Source organism: Camelus dromedarius, chromosome 7 (assembly GCF_036321535.1).
Source record: "Camelus dromedarius isolate mCamDro1 chromosome 7, mCamDro1.pat, whole genome shotgun sequence".
Taxonomy (NCBI): domain Eukaryota; kingdom Metazoa; phylum Chordata; class Mammalia; order Artiodactyla; family Camelidae; genus Camelus; species Camelus dromedarius.
The window spans coordinates 19,686,629-19,700,763 of NC_087442.1; the positions used below are offsets into that span (position 1 = coordinate 19,686,629).

Consider the following 14,135-nt stretch of genomic DNA (forward strand, 5'->3'; position numbering starts at 1 on the left):
GAAATTGAGGCCCCGGGAGATGAAGTGACTTACCTAATATGTTAGCATGTATTTGTCATTAGTGTTCCACATTTAACAATCACTTCCTCTTCCCTCCCTGCATTTACCAACTAAACTTAAGTTCTTGAGGGCAAGGATCATCACATCTTGTGCATTTTCTACATTCACAGCAGCATTGATGGGTCTTCTCTTGTTTCCCATCCAGGATCAAGAAGGCGCCGGGCACACAGAACGTGCTAAGGGAAGAATGTTTGGATCGAACTGAACCCCTGCAGAATGTGGACTATTTAGAGGCACTGAGTTTGGCCTCTGAGTGAATACCTGCCTTGTGTTGGCCCACTCAGCAGCGGAAGAGCAATGGGCCGAAAGAGATATGCCAAGTGTGTGGTCTTGTTTGCCCGACTACGTTATGAATACCTTCTTATACAGACTTATTTTGTAGCCCACATCACTTTGAACAGTGCTAGTCAGAGTAGACACTCATTAAAAACATTTTAATTGACTGGCTGTCCTCGGATCAAACACCAGATCTTGGTCTGTGCTTCATGCAGTAGCCAGAGTAGCTTCAGCAAAAAGAAAGCAGCAGGCTGTCAGAGGTGGACGCCGCTGGGCTGAAGGAGCATTTTTCATGCAGCACTATGCCTTAAATTGGCCTTGAAGACGAGTGTCTGGGATCCTGTGCTGCCTTTTAGATACCAGAGAATCATTTTTGAAAAGTGCTATAATACATATTATAACACATTATTAATTATTAGATAACATAAGGTAACAGGACTCATCAAAAGGGCACCAACTTTAAGATGTTTAGTGGGGATGCATTTATTTTAGTCTATCCACAATATGTCACCAGCTCCCCTTGGGACTATTTTTAAGACCTCTAGCCTGAGTCAATGATGCAGCTGGTGGCCAGCAATAGATGGAAGTGAGCCATCCTTGGATGGGGTTTGATTCTGGATTTAGGATTGTTGTACCATGCCATAGCGAGTTGACCTACCAACTACATAGCTTGGCTGTTTCTGCTTTTCTTATTTTGGCCCTTACTCTGCCACCCTCATTTTTAAAGGAGAGAGGTCTAGTTGAGGCAGTTCCAGGATCTGACTTAATTTAAGCTAGTTTAACCTCCAGTGAGAAAGCAGGCCATTTATTTTAATCACTAACCCAGTCTTATTGATGAGTATCTTTCACTATGTTCAGGCAGTGAATGGGTTTAATAAGAATCAGTCAAGGAGTCCAAAATACTTTGTTAGTAAATATTGCAACTTTTGCCCCTCTCCTTCTTTTCCCCAAGGGGAACTGGTATCTGGAGAGGGGTAATGGGAAAGTAAGTGAAAATATAGATTATGAGAATAGTTGCCACTGATGATTATTTTTACTACCTTAATTCTAGGTAGGGAAGCTTAGATGTGGTTAGGTACATGAGGAAGCCAGTAATCCAAGTACAATCAGTAAGAATTGGAAATTTAGTTGTGAAGTTCCACTAACTATATTCCTTCTCATGGAATCACTGGCTAATTGTTGGCAAAGGCAGAGCCATTCCCATGTAGAAAAGAATAGGCAGGTAGGCATTCAAAACATTCGGTGGTCTTTAAAGGTATTATGATGGTCCAGTTGCCCAGAAGAATTTGCTTAAGCTGTCTACCAGACCACTGCCTTGAGTGGTCTAAAACCCTTATATTTTTAACTGAGGTATAGTTGATGTACAATATTATAAAATTTCAGGTGTACAACATGGTGATTCACAATTTTTAAATGTTATATTCTATTTATAGTTATTATAAAGTACTGGCTTTATTCCCTGTGTTGTGCAACATATCCTTGTAGCTTATTTTTCTTATACATAGTAGTTTGTGCCTCTTAATCCCCTACCCCTGTCTTGCCCCTCTCCACTTTCTTCTCCCCATTGGTAACCACTAGTTTGTTCTCTATATCTATGAGTCTGTTTCTTTTTTGTTATATCCCCTAGTTATATTTTTTAGATTCCACATATAAGTAATATTATATAATATTTATTTTTTTCTGTCTGACTTATTTCACTTAGTGTAATACCTCCTAAGTCTATCCATGTTGTTGCAAATGGCAAAATTTCATTCTTTTTTATGGTTGAGTAGTATTCCCTTGTATATATATACCACATCTTCTTTATCCATTTACCTGTTGATGGACCCTTACATTGGTTCTATATCTTAGCAATTGTAAATAATGCTGCTATGGACATTGGGGTGCATGGATATTTTTGACTTAGTATTTCCAAGGTTTTTTTTTTTTTTTTTTTTTTTTTTGGATGTATACCCAGGAGTGGAATTGCTAGGTCTTATGGTAGTTCTAATTCTAGTTTTTCTTAGGAACCTCTGTGCTGTTTTCCATAGTGGCTGCACCAATTTACATTCCCACAAACAGTGTATGAGAATGCCATTTTCTCCACATCTTCCTAACATTTGTTGTGTCCTTTTTGATAATAGCCATTCTGACAGGTGTGAGGTGTTAGGTCATTGTGGTTTGAATTTGCATTTCTCAAAACCTCTGTTTTAGAAGAAATCAACTTGTCAGTTGTTATCATGTCTCCAAGAGGTCCCACTTACTTAACCCTTGAAACTGAGGTTTTGTTTTCCGCCAGGATTGCAAGCTGAATAATGAGTCCTATTCTTCAGTACCTATGCATATGGAATTAGTGATCGCCCAAACTGGGCTCTTCTAGGTCAGGTCCCCAAACTTTGAAGGAGATTGAGAACATGTAGAAGACCAAGCCTCCGAGTAAGAAAAAAACAACTGGATATTCTGCCTCTTTTTTCAGGTTTCAATATGGCAAATCAAGGACGTCAAGAACTAGCCCAGTTGAACTTGAGAAAGAAACGATTGTTGACAGTGATGAGGTAAGAAAGAGCATTAGCAATTTTCATTTATAATCTTTCTTTGGAATTGCTTTAGAAGCTAGTCTCACAAACTTCCTGTTGAAAAGCAAAAATGTATCAAGATGTATATAAAAAGTAAGGTTAACTTGTCTAATTTTATGAAAGAGAAACAGAGACATAGAAAAGGGAAGAGACAGGGACATATCAGCAATGAATCAGGGTTCAACACCCAGGGACCAGAAATCTGTTTTGGGGCACGGGCGAGTGTTAAACCCTGACTTAGCTAGATTTTGTAGTCGCTTCTTGCAGCAAAACTCCTTGGGTAGCTTGGTTGCTTCCCCAGGTTTATCACATTCAAGTGAATATTCCAGGCCAACTTTTATTTCATCAGCCAGAGATGGTGCAATTCAACATAAAACTAAATACATAGTCCAATTTGGACACTCTTGTGGATTTAGTCAACTGTTGGAGACTAATTTGGAACCCAGAAGAATTGGGGAGTAAAATCATTTTCCCCAGAGACTTACCCTCCTAAAATTAATTTTTTAAAAAACTGTAAAAGAAAAGTTTTCATATCTTCCCTCAAATAAATTGTTCCAAAACTTCTGGGATTTTAAAATATATATATTTCTACGAAGCAGATTTTTCAAATATATTTTTGTTTAAAACAAAGGGACTTCGGTTTTACAGAAGGTAATACAAATTAAATCATTGCATCTTTGGATTTATTCCCTATTTCATCCCACCATCCCCAGAGGAATGTATGGCATGGCTCTGCTGGTCCTCCTTTTAGTCCTCCTCCAACCCCTGGGAATTGCCAACTGCTGGCGTTTTTTCTTGGAGCATAACACCTGTCCTCATCACACAGTTCTGTCCCATTTTTACTACCTCCCTCTTCTTCATTCACCTTCTCACTGTATTCACCTGTTCAGTGCATGTGCCTTTTCTTCTGAACCCCATCTTACGGTACCACCTCCTTGGGGGGCATGGCTGTCTTTAGAAATGCGTATCCACATACAGGATTGTTCTTCTCTGATTTCTCACTAGGCCAAGCCCAAAGGAGGTAACTCAGAGCTTCTGTCTCCTTGTGTTCTCATCCCCTTGATTCATCCTTATATAACCTAGGGCTAAACTAGAGGCCAGGCAACAACCCTGGGGTCAGCAGAAGGAGATGGAGGAGGCCCAGCAACTCTACCACCAGACTGGATACTCAGGCTGCCAATCACCAGCACAACCACTGGCAGAAAAATGCAAAGTGGCAGCCAAGTGCAACCAAAATTCAGTTACTTTTGCCACATTACTGGAAAAATCATATATCGCACAAATATTCAAAAATGCAAACTACACCATGCCTTCTCCCTTCCTCTGTGTGCCCCCAGCTCAGTAAGCAGTTATCCCCAGGGCTTGCTTCCACTCACAACCCTTAGGTTATTGCCCTTTTGTAACTTGCTTTTCTCCTTAAAGGGTGTCCTCCAGGTTGATTTTCACCTAATTTCCCTCCTCTAGAAATAGAAAGGGCAGAAGAAAGAGGTGTGAGCCCTTGGCATGATTTGTCCCCGTCTGAACTCTGGTGATGCTCTTGCCTGCTTCACCTCCTAACAGCTCTTAGCATTTCACAAAGCTGGGCCACATTTCCACGCACGAGCCTCCCTGTCAGGATGTCTTAGAACCTAGCTCTGCCTCGTTCCAGAAACCCAAGGCACAGGACGTGAAGTTCTTCTCGCTTAATTTAAGTTAGAGATCAGATGTTAGCAAGACTAAGGGAAGGGAAGGAATGGAATATTATTTAGACAAGGTGCCACTTGAAACTACTAATTTTGATTATTGTCTCTAGATTTTTGATGCAGTCGGGCAATCAAAATTTGTTCTGGAGAAACTTCAGCATTACACGGTCCATCCTAATTTGGTAGGTGATAAAAGCACTCCCCCAAGATCTCTAAGAGCAAGTTTCAGCAGCGGTACTGTGATGTGCTGCAGAGTATCCTGAATGCCTCTGAGGGCCACCACCTTCTGTGACTGTGCATCCTCCCCAGACAGGGAAGCAGAGCTGTCCTAGGACACTATGCTGGGAATGGTGATGAGGGAGGTGGGAGGGGCTGGGAAGAAGGTGGACACTGCAGCTGATTTTTTTTAAGTTGAGAAAACATGTTTATAATCAGGAAGCATTCTATTCTCTTCCTCTCCCTTCCTCCCTCTCTAATCCTCTGCCTTCCTCCTACTGATGGAAAAGCAAATTTAGTGGGACTGCCCCTTCCTCCACCACATGTTAAGTGACACGCTGTCTTTTGTGACTGCTTTTCCTTTTTTAACGTGGTGCTATTATGCATAGTAACGTGGTTGTGCCTGTGGAGAAACACTGGTGGGTGGGAAGATGCTGATAAGGGCTGTGTTGCCTGCCCTCTGCGCCCTCCAGGACTCCCTGACAAAGGAGATTTGGTCTCTGGCCATTTCTCCCTTCTGCCTCAGAGCGAATTGTAGAGAAGGCCATTTAGGTTTAACATAGAAACTTCCGCTTGCCTTATTGCGTTGGGCACAATGTTACACTTTTTCATAAGAATTAAGTCATCTTGCTCTTTTTGTTGTGGGAATCTTTCCATCTCATTTCCCCAGCCCCTTGGTCTATTTGTGGGGAATACTCTGAGAAAAGAAAGGGATGGAGAGTTTCAGATATTTTCTTTTAAATTTCAGAGCAGATTTGTCCAGCCCTGCCCAGCCTCTGTCCCTACACCACAGAGGCAAAAGATTAGCCAACTGATTTGTTACTTTTCTCTTGATCTAATCCTTCTGTCTCTCTGGAAACCTTTCTGTCTGCTCAGGCCCAGTACTATGAGCCTATGAAGCCCACTGCGCTGCATAAATTCCTGGCTCGAAACAGGAAAATCCAAAGCTTCATGTTAAAAGTAACAGAGTATGATCAGGATAAGACTTTACTGATTCTGACCAACAACCCACCTCCCTGCCCAACTGACCATCAAGGAAAGGACGACACACCAAAATACTTCTCGAAGGAGTTACTGCTTAAGGTAATGGCACCTGGGGAAATTTCCTGGCACTCTGAGTTAGGACCCTAAAGAATTAGGAGTCAGCTTGAAGAAGGGAGCTGACTTCACATGGAGGATGGAACTCAGGAGCCAACCTCTTCCCTCTTATTCTTTGCGACATGCTTCACCAAACAGACTCTGAGGGCCTGGGAAATACTCAGAATTGGAGTTGTACGATCTTGGGTCATGAAACTTCATTGCATGGAGAAAAGAGGATCTTAATTCAAAATTGTCTCTCCTTGGCCAAAGATATTTAGTTTGTAATTTTAAAAGGGTAAATTAGCCACTGGCTTTCTAGTTGAGTATAGAGTAGCAACAGATACATCAGGAAATGAGGAATAAGGAACAGAAACGAGTACCTAAATGGGAAAGGGGTAAAGGATTATGCTCTACTCCATTGCTTTTGGGTGTCAGAAAGGAAGAGGAACAGAAAATTTACTATCACAGTGGCCAGATGTTTGGGACTCTGTTGTACACAAAAGAAGTTCAAATTCAATTCAATAAACAATTGCTGGAGACATAACTAAGCTAAGAACTAAAATATAAAGATGATTATAGGACAGTTTCCAACCTGAAAGACTTGGAGTCTAACAGGAGAGACAATCAATAAATGAGATATAAAAAGTAATTATACCAGGATATACAAATAATAGAATATACAGGACACACTAATATACAGTAGTGAAGAGTATCTTTGTTAGGGGAAAGGAAGTAATCAGGGAGGTTTTACGGAGGATGTGACACCTGACGAAAGAATAGGAGAATATTCCAATCAGTGGGAAGGGCAAAGGCATGGAGACTGGAGAAGTGAAGTGCATTTAGGGAGATGTAAGAGAGCAAATGGCATGAGATAGGTATAATCAAACTTGCATTTTAGAAAGAACTTTTTTGGAAGTTGAGAGGAAGATTGTTGTGGAAGAGACAAAAATCAGATTTGTTGTGATGTTACTATAATTGTCAAGGTGAGAGATGCTGAAGAATTGAACTAAATCAACAGCAGAGAAAGTGGAGAAAATCAGTTTAAGAAAACTTTAGGAACCATGGTTTAAAAAAGATCTTGACAAGCTTAAGAGCTGGTGTAATATAACAAGAAGAAATTAAATGAGACAAATGAGAGTGCAAACAAAAAAATCTAATTATACCAGAGATTTGATGCTGGGAGTGGAATTACCCAAGACAGATCCTTACAATAAAATGTGGTCAATTTAGAATTACTATTTTCTCTTTTTTTTTTTTTTCCTTCAGCTAAGATAGCAGGAGATGGTTTATTGTACACGTTACATTCAGCCACAACTAAGAGCAGAACTAGTCCAGAATATCACAGGTCCAGGGCAAAGGACCAAAAGGGCCCATTTTGATATGAGCAAGATGGGTCTCTTAAAGGTGGTCGAGGCGATCAGAATGGCGGTACATGTTCCAGATCCATTGAGACAAGTTCTAGACAGTAGACATGTAGTCCAACAGTATCTATTAGTGTCCCTGGCCTCTGGCTTTCCTTGCTTCTGCTCCTGTGGCTTCCATGGGTGTACAAGTTCAGTTGGACCTCTGCCTTATCTTTCTTCTTTTGAGCTTCAGCCTGCGCATTCACTTCTTCCTCCAATTCGCTTTCATGGCACGGAGGCTTCTCAGAAGATGGCGCTAAGGCCAAGAGAGGAATTAGTATTTTCTTAGTTGCTAGATGAATAGCAGTGAGAGATTCCTTTCCAAATGGAGGATATAATGCTAATAACCAATGGCGTAGGCTGACAAAGGAGTTAAGGAATTCATTGCCTATAGTCTCTTGGGTCTCAGAATTCGTGCCATTTTAACATAAGTGCGTTGGTTGTTTCTCATGGTAGTGGGTAATATACACTGAGAGAGGAACAAATGCCACACCACAATTGCCTTGCTCCAGGTAGAGCAGGAAATACAAGACTATCATGTAACCTTGGTGCAAAAAGATCTCTCATCCAACAGCTGACACCTTGTGAGCCTTCCAGATCCCATGTGGGACATGATCATATTCATGAGTATATTGTGGTATCAGCTAAATTGCATTAGTAGAGTTAAGGCTCTGATTGTCCAAGACTGGCAGCATGGTCATTTTATGGTGCTATGTGGAATAAATCCAAGAAGATGGACATGCCCAATATCTAGAATGCCTTTTTAATATTTATGCTGCATCCCCTTCTTTTCTTGCTAGACAAAGGTAACAGTCTTTTGTGAGCCTAAGATTATACACAAAAGCAGCATTCTTTTGCTACACCCAGGCATGTGTATAGGAAGAGGGTGGGTTCCAGCAATCAAGCTGAAGAATGGATCAGACATGTCTATCAGAGTAGATGTTATACACACAGCGCCTTCAAAGTGAAAGGGCCCTACCACAGTTTGTGAAGAATAGGACCTAAGAGGTCCTGTTTTGTACAAGTAGACTTAGTTCCCTACTCCTAGCTAGGACCAGAGGAGGACACCAGACCTAGTGAAGCAAAATTCATAGGCTAGTTAATGACCTACAGCGTAGACTGGTATGCCACCAAACCAAAACAAACAGACACCAAAAACCAAACTAAAACCCAAACCAATTCATCTACTAACAACCAAAATCCTGGAGCTAATCAGATTCTTGCTTCCAGGCATCTGAATTGGTAAAGGAAGAGACTGAGGCTGTAGGAATGATAGAAAGGCATATAGAGAGACCATAAAAGAGTCAAACCATGAGGAAGAAGGTGGGGGCAAGTTGAAGTCATTGGGAAGTAGAAATGAATAAGCAGAAGCTATAGGTAGAAAAAAGATATGCAGAAAAGATAAGGAGTGAACACACCAGAGAGAGAAGGAAGCAGACAGGAAGAAAGTCAGAAACCTGTTAATGATTTGATGTTTGAGACTCATACAGTAGTGGTCCTTAGCCAATGCTGCCTTGGATTTCAAGTAGCTTTTTTATTCTCATTTTTCTGCTCTGAGGTCTAGCTCTGCTAAGGTTTCTGTTCTCTTGTGGCCAGATTTTAACCCAAGTCTTAGGTCCTAGGCATATGTGCTGTTGCCATAAAACCCCTATTATTTGAGGTAACTTGAGTGGATTCCTGTCCCTCAAAACTGGAAGAGCTTAAAGAGTACAAGTACAGAATTAAAAAAACATGGTTCAGCATGGTTCAGTAGTCTTTATTTGTTTTGTGTTGTTTTGTTTTGTTTTTTTATTGAAGTATAGTCAGTTACAATTTGTCAATTTCTGGTGTACAGCGTAATGTCCCAGTCATGCAAATATATACATATATTTGTTTTCATATTCTTTTTCATTAAAAGTTGTTCAGTATCCTTTAAGAGGTTTTAAAATTCTGAGCGAAAAAGTTCAGTATGTGTCAATTAATTATGACAAAAAAATGTGTCATTAATTGTCGTTCTTTTATTCATTCAACACATATCTATTAAGCACTTACTATGTGCCAGGCAATGTTATGGGGTAGTAAGGATCTATCCGTGACTAAGTCAAAGTTTGCTGGAATGAAGTTTAATTCCAGTGAGGTAGGCAGACAGTCCATAATCAAGCCAACAATCGTACAGATAATGTATAATATGATAAGCGCTCAAAAGCAGGTTGAGGGAATAGAGAGTGATGGGTGTGAATGGGGATTTTAGATACCGTATTAGGGAAGGCTCTCAGAAGCAGCAATGATGTTTGAATAGAGACTTTAATGGGATATGTCCTGCAGTTACTACATCTAGCATCTGATTTTCATTTCAGATTGCCACACATTAGGAAAAATATAAATTGCAACTTCCTCAAATGAGTTAAAATGAGAGTTGGAGAAAAGGGAACCCAAAGTCATATCATATGGAAAAAAAGTTCAAAGTGTTGGCAAAGTTGAGCCGGGAAGGGAGAGGAAGCTCAGGAGGAACGTGATAGATTTCTTCAAATTATTTAAGAACACTGGAAGAGATGCTAGATTTGTTCTGTTTGGAGTATAGTGTAGAAGTTCCTAGGAGATAGCAGTCAGCTGATCAAAGGTTAAATACACTGGGTTTTTAGGCATAGGCAGATTGACCACTTGATAGTGTTATTGTAGAGGGGCTAAGAGTGTCAGATGAATGGTTAGACTGGATGACCCTTAAGATCCTTTCTGAAAGATTTTGATTCTATTACTTTAATAATGAGGAAATTATTACCTCACAAAACATCCCATTCTGTGGCCTTTTCACTGCAGATAGAGAATGGCATGTGAATGAGGCAGCCATCTCCAAGGAAGGTGGGTAGAGTCCCATGGGTCTATTTCCCAATTTATTACCAAATGTTTGGTTTCCTAAGAAGTTCACTCGTTGAATCCTTTTCAAAACCTGGTAAATTCCTCTGCCATTCCCTTCAAAGGGCCAGTGGGCAAGCTCAATCAATTATTTGGGAAACTGACCAAGCTTTGGGCAAATCATCTGGATATGAAACAGGTATTAGCCCACTCAGAGAACTGCTTCCTCTTCTTTGGGTTTCTGTGTCCCTACTTCTCTCTCTGACAGGTTTTATTGCATGATTTTAGGGGAACTGGAGCTTAATCCAGGAGTGGAATTCAGCCTGTAAGTCCCAGAGCACTCAGATTACCCCTTACCCCTACACCTAATTTACTCTTCCTTCCTCTGCTGCAGGAAAGTTGTCAGCACAAACCCGCTGAGAACCTACCCCTGATGTCTCAGAAAAAAAAGTTAAGATCTGAGCTGAAACCAATCTTCCCGGTGACACTGTTGGAGGACCCTGCATCCAAGCAAGAACAATGGTTTAGGTGAAGTCCTAGCTCTTTCCTACCTTTTCTTTATTCATATCACTATCTCTTTTCAATACAATTTAACAAACACTTTTTGGGTATAGGGGATATGGACAACCGTATAATAATAAGACAGCTTTCCTACATGACCCCTGACCTCATTTCCACCTTAACAAAAGAGAAACAGCAATGCAAAACTAAGGTTTTTCACGAGAATGATTTTCAAGGTGAAGAGAAGGATTCAAAGGTCTGTGCTTTAAGGGAAACAACAAAAAACTTTCCCTCAGTGTGTGTTAAGGGCTGTAATACAGGAACAATGTGCCATGTATGAGATTTTATTTGAAACTAGTAATAGGAGCAGCCTACACCTGGTGCGGAGAGGAGAGAGAAGATTCTGGAGTTCCTTCACAGATTTACGATGGTAGGTTCTAGAAGCACCCCTTCCGCTGGACAATATAACCACTCGGTACCAATGAACACACTCTAATCCTTTCTGCTCCCCCAGAATCTGAGAATCCAGTGACTGGTTCCATTAACCCCCTACCCTAGGACCTACTAAATGAACTTTCTTTGTTAAGGTTTTCCACGGACAAGGATTTCAAGAGTGAAGGGAAGTATTCAAAGGCGTACGCTTTGAGAAAACAGAAAAAAATGTACCCTCAGCTGAACTTTGCTCCTGTCTGTAAAAGAGACACGAGGAATGACGGTAAGCTTCTCTCTTTCAAAGCAATGGTTTACGAGCTGGAGATGTGAGCAGGAGGGACAGCCCATGGGGATGAGCGGCAAGGGCAAATCAGCATCTCTCTTAGAGGTTCTGGAGACTATTTTTCCTTGTAGCATGGAAGCTGAGAACTGATAGAGGCCCATGTAGTGCTCGGTTTTGGATCCTATTTAAATCCTCAAATTTCAAGAAAGCTCTAGCATGGTGTTCCCCTAACTACATTACCTACCAGTTTATGAGATTTGGTCAATGTGTTATATGCCCTATTATTTACTTAATGTTTTTCTTTAAAACGATTTTTTGGGTACTTGTCCTAACTAATATTATATCACTGACATTATGGGTTTGATACACTAATTACGTTTTTTTTCCTCTGACATCCATTTAATCAAATTCATAAAAATTAGAATAGAAAATGTTTATCTATGTATCACCGAAAACTACCCAGTGGCATGCCTATCACACTTCGAGGAAAGCTGTTCTAGAAAGATCAAAGGATAAGCTGCAAGTCTCAGAGACCCATGAGTCTCTTTGGGGTTGAGGCAGGACATGGGGTGTGAGGGGTTTGGGATAAGGTTGTACAGAAGAGGGGGCAACGAGAATGCTCCTCACAAATCATCATTCATTTGGCAACATTTATGGGGCACCTACTAAGTGTTAGATATTTATCAAGCACCAATAATAGCACTTTCAATATGTGAGATCCGTGGATGGGCCAGGTCATGAAGGGCCTTATATATTTGCATAAATAAGGGCTTAGGTTTTATCCAGCAGGTGGTTGGGACTCACTGAAGGATTTCAGAGCACTGAACACACATTTGTGTACTAGAAGTACAATCGATGGGTCCCCAGACTTCACCAGCCTGTGGCTTCAAGATAATGTTCATTTCTTCTATGGGGTTTCTCTCCTCAAGCAATTTCTGAAACTCCCTAAGGTGTACTTACCTGTTCCACAAGGCCATCCGAGTGACTACCAGTCAGCCTCAGTCCAAACAGTCATGGTTCCAGATGTATGAGGTCACATGGTACCATCCCTTACCTGGCTTCTTCAAGCTTCTCTGCTCCTCCCGTACCTATTTGCTGCCCCACCTGATGCCCACCTACTGCCTCTCTTAACTCCCCATATACAGCTAAAACCAAGCTGTGGTATTAAACAACACTTCATAGCTGTGGAGAAAAGTTAAAGGAGGGCAGAGAGTTATTTATCTTGCTTTCAAAGGGGATACTCTTAGGTTCAGCCTCAAACCCGCCTCAGTTCCTTCCTACGTTCCAGCAGGCCCTCAGCACATTACCCGTTCTTATCAGGGAGTCTCCTGGCTTATCTACACTGTCTCTGCCTTGGCTCCCAATTCCCTTGGTGCAAGGAAGGGGATGAGGGTTGCTCCTTCCCCTAAGCCTGTTTATTTTTAGCCCCAGAATAAATAAGTAGGAACATCTATTTCCTTCAAGGGATACTCCACATGGAAAACAAGGTTAGAGCTTTACAAGCCAGATAAGGCAAACATAACAGTACATTTAGTAAAGTCAGAGTTAAATCTTAAATGATACCGTATGCAGACTATCAGCAGCTCAGCTTAAATCCATTCTGAAAGAATTTCTCCCGAATCTAGAATCTAATCTGGATTAGAATTTCTCTGATTTTTTTTTCAAGGGCATGATTCAATTTACATTTATAAACAGAACACTTAGTATCTCAGTCTGCAGCATTTATTAGATTTTATGGTGACTTTACAGTTTCCCTCAAGAAAAATGAGAGGATATTTACTTATGTATCTAAAAGACCCATTATTGTGCTTTTCCTAAACAAAGACAATCTACTGTGAAGTCGAAGGTGTCTCCAGTTCAAGCAAAAGAGGACCTAGCAACACCTCCTTCCACCAATAATGTTCCATGTTTACCAGACATCCAAATAAAGATTACATAGAGAATGGTTTGGATGGGGGCCAGGAAGGCTGGTTAAGGAGACTGTCCAAGGAACAAACAGATAGGACCTGAATTAAGGTGACAGCAGTAGGAATAAGAAAACAGATCCAAGGGATATTTACAAGGTATAATGCTTCAAAAAAAGTGGGGAGGGATGGGAGCAAGAAAAACCCACAATGGAGACATCCAAGAATGGGCAGAGTTTGAAAGAAAATTTGGAAAAAGTAATGTTCCTTAGTTACACTCTCAGGAGAACTAAAAATCAACACATATTTTAGGAAGAGGCTACGAGGAATGCGAATATACAATTGATGTAAGTGAACTCATCTTAGTAAGAATTACGTAAGTGTCAAAATGACCGCAGATGGAATCATTTGAAAGGGGTGGTATTAAACAGGGAAGACCCTAAAATGGCAGTGATTTCAATTGCGTGTTGATGAAGGGAAAAGTTATAAAGAAGGCTGGGAGTTGTAGTCCGTGGTCCAAAATCTACCCACTTGCTAAGAGTGAAGACCCGCTTTCCCTGCCCTAGAAGTGGGTCTGTTTTCATGCCTCACATCAAGTGTCCTAAACTCTCGGGAAATTCACATTCACGAAGGTGCCCTGTGCTTTGTTTCAGTCTCCGAGAAGTCAGGGAGCGACTTGCCAACATCCCAGATGATCTGGGAACCATTAACCCTTTCACCACTTCTGAAAGAGAAGCCCACCAGAACCGTGCCAGGAGAGAGCACCTTCCGCAATGGAAGGGCCCAACAGTGGATTATAAAAAAAGCCACTGTCACTAAGTGAAAGTAAACTCATCACGCCTCTCGCCTGGTCTCCAGAGACTGAGCAGCCTGCAGAAGTCGCCATCTAGGGCGTGCCAACCAAATAAAAT

General features: G+C 41.1%; 1 protein-coding gene across 1 annotated transcript; it reads left to right on the forward strand.

Annotated features, from left to right (window-relative positions):
- The first annotated feature begins 357 nt into the window (after window positions 1-357).
- On the forward strand, window positions 358-14,047 carry TSGA13 (testis specific 13). The gene is made up of 7 exons (XM_010975705.3): window positions 358-380; window positions 2,792-2,870; window positions 4,684-4,755; window positions 5,666-5,872; window positions 10,499-10,632; window positions 11,193-11,320; window positions 13,878-14,047. Exons 1-7 carry the CDS (start codon window positions 358-360, stop codon window positions 14,045-14,047), a joined length of 813 nt encoding a protein of 270 aa, XP_010974007.1.
- Window positions 14,048-14,135: the final 88 nt, after the last annotated feature.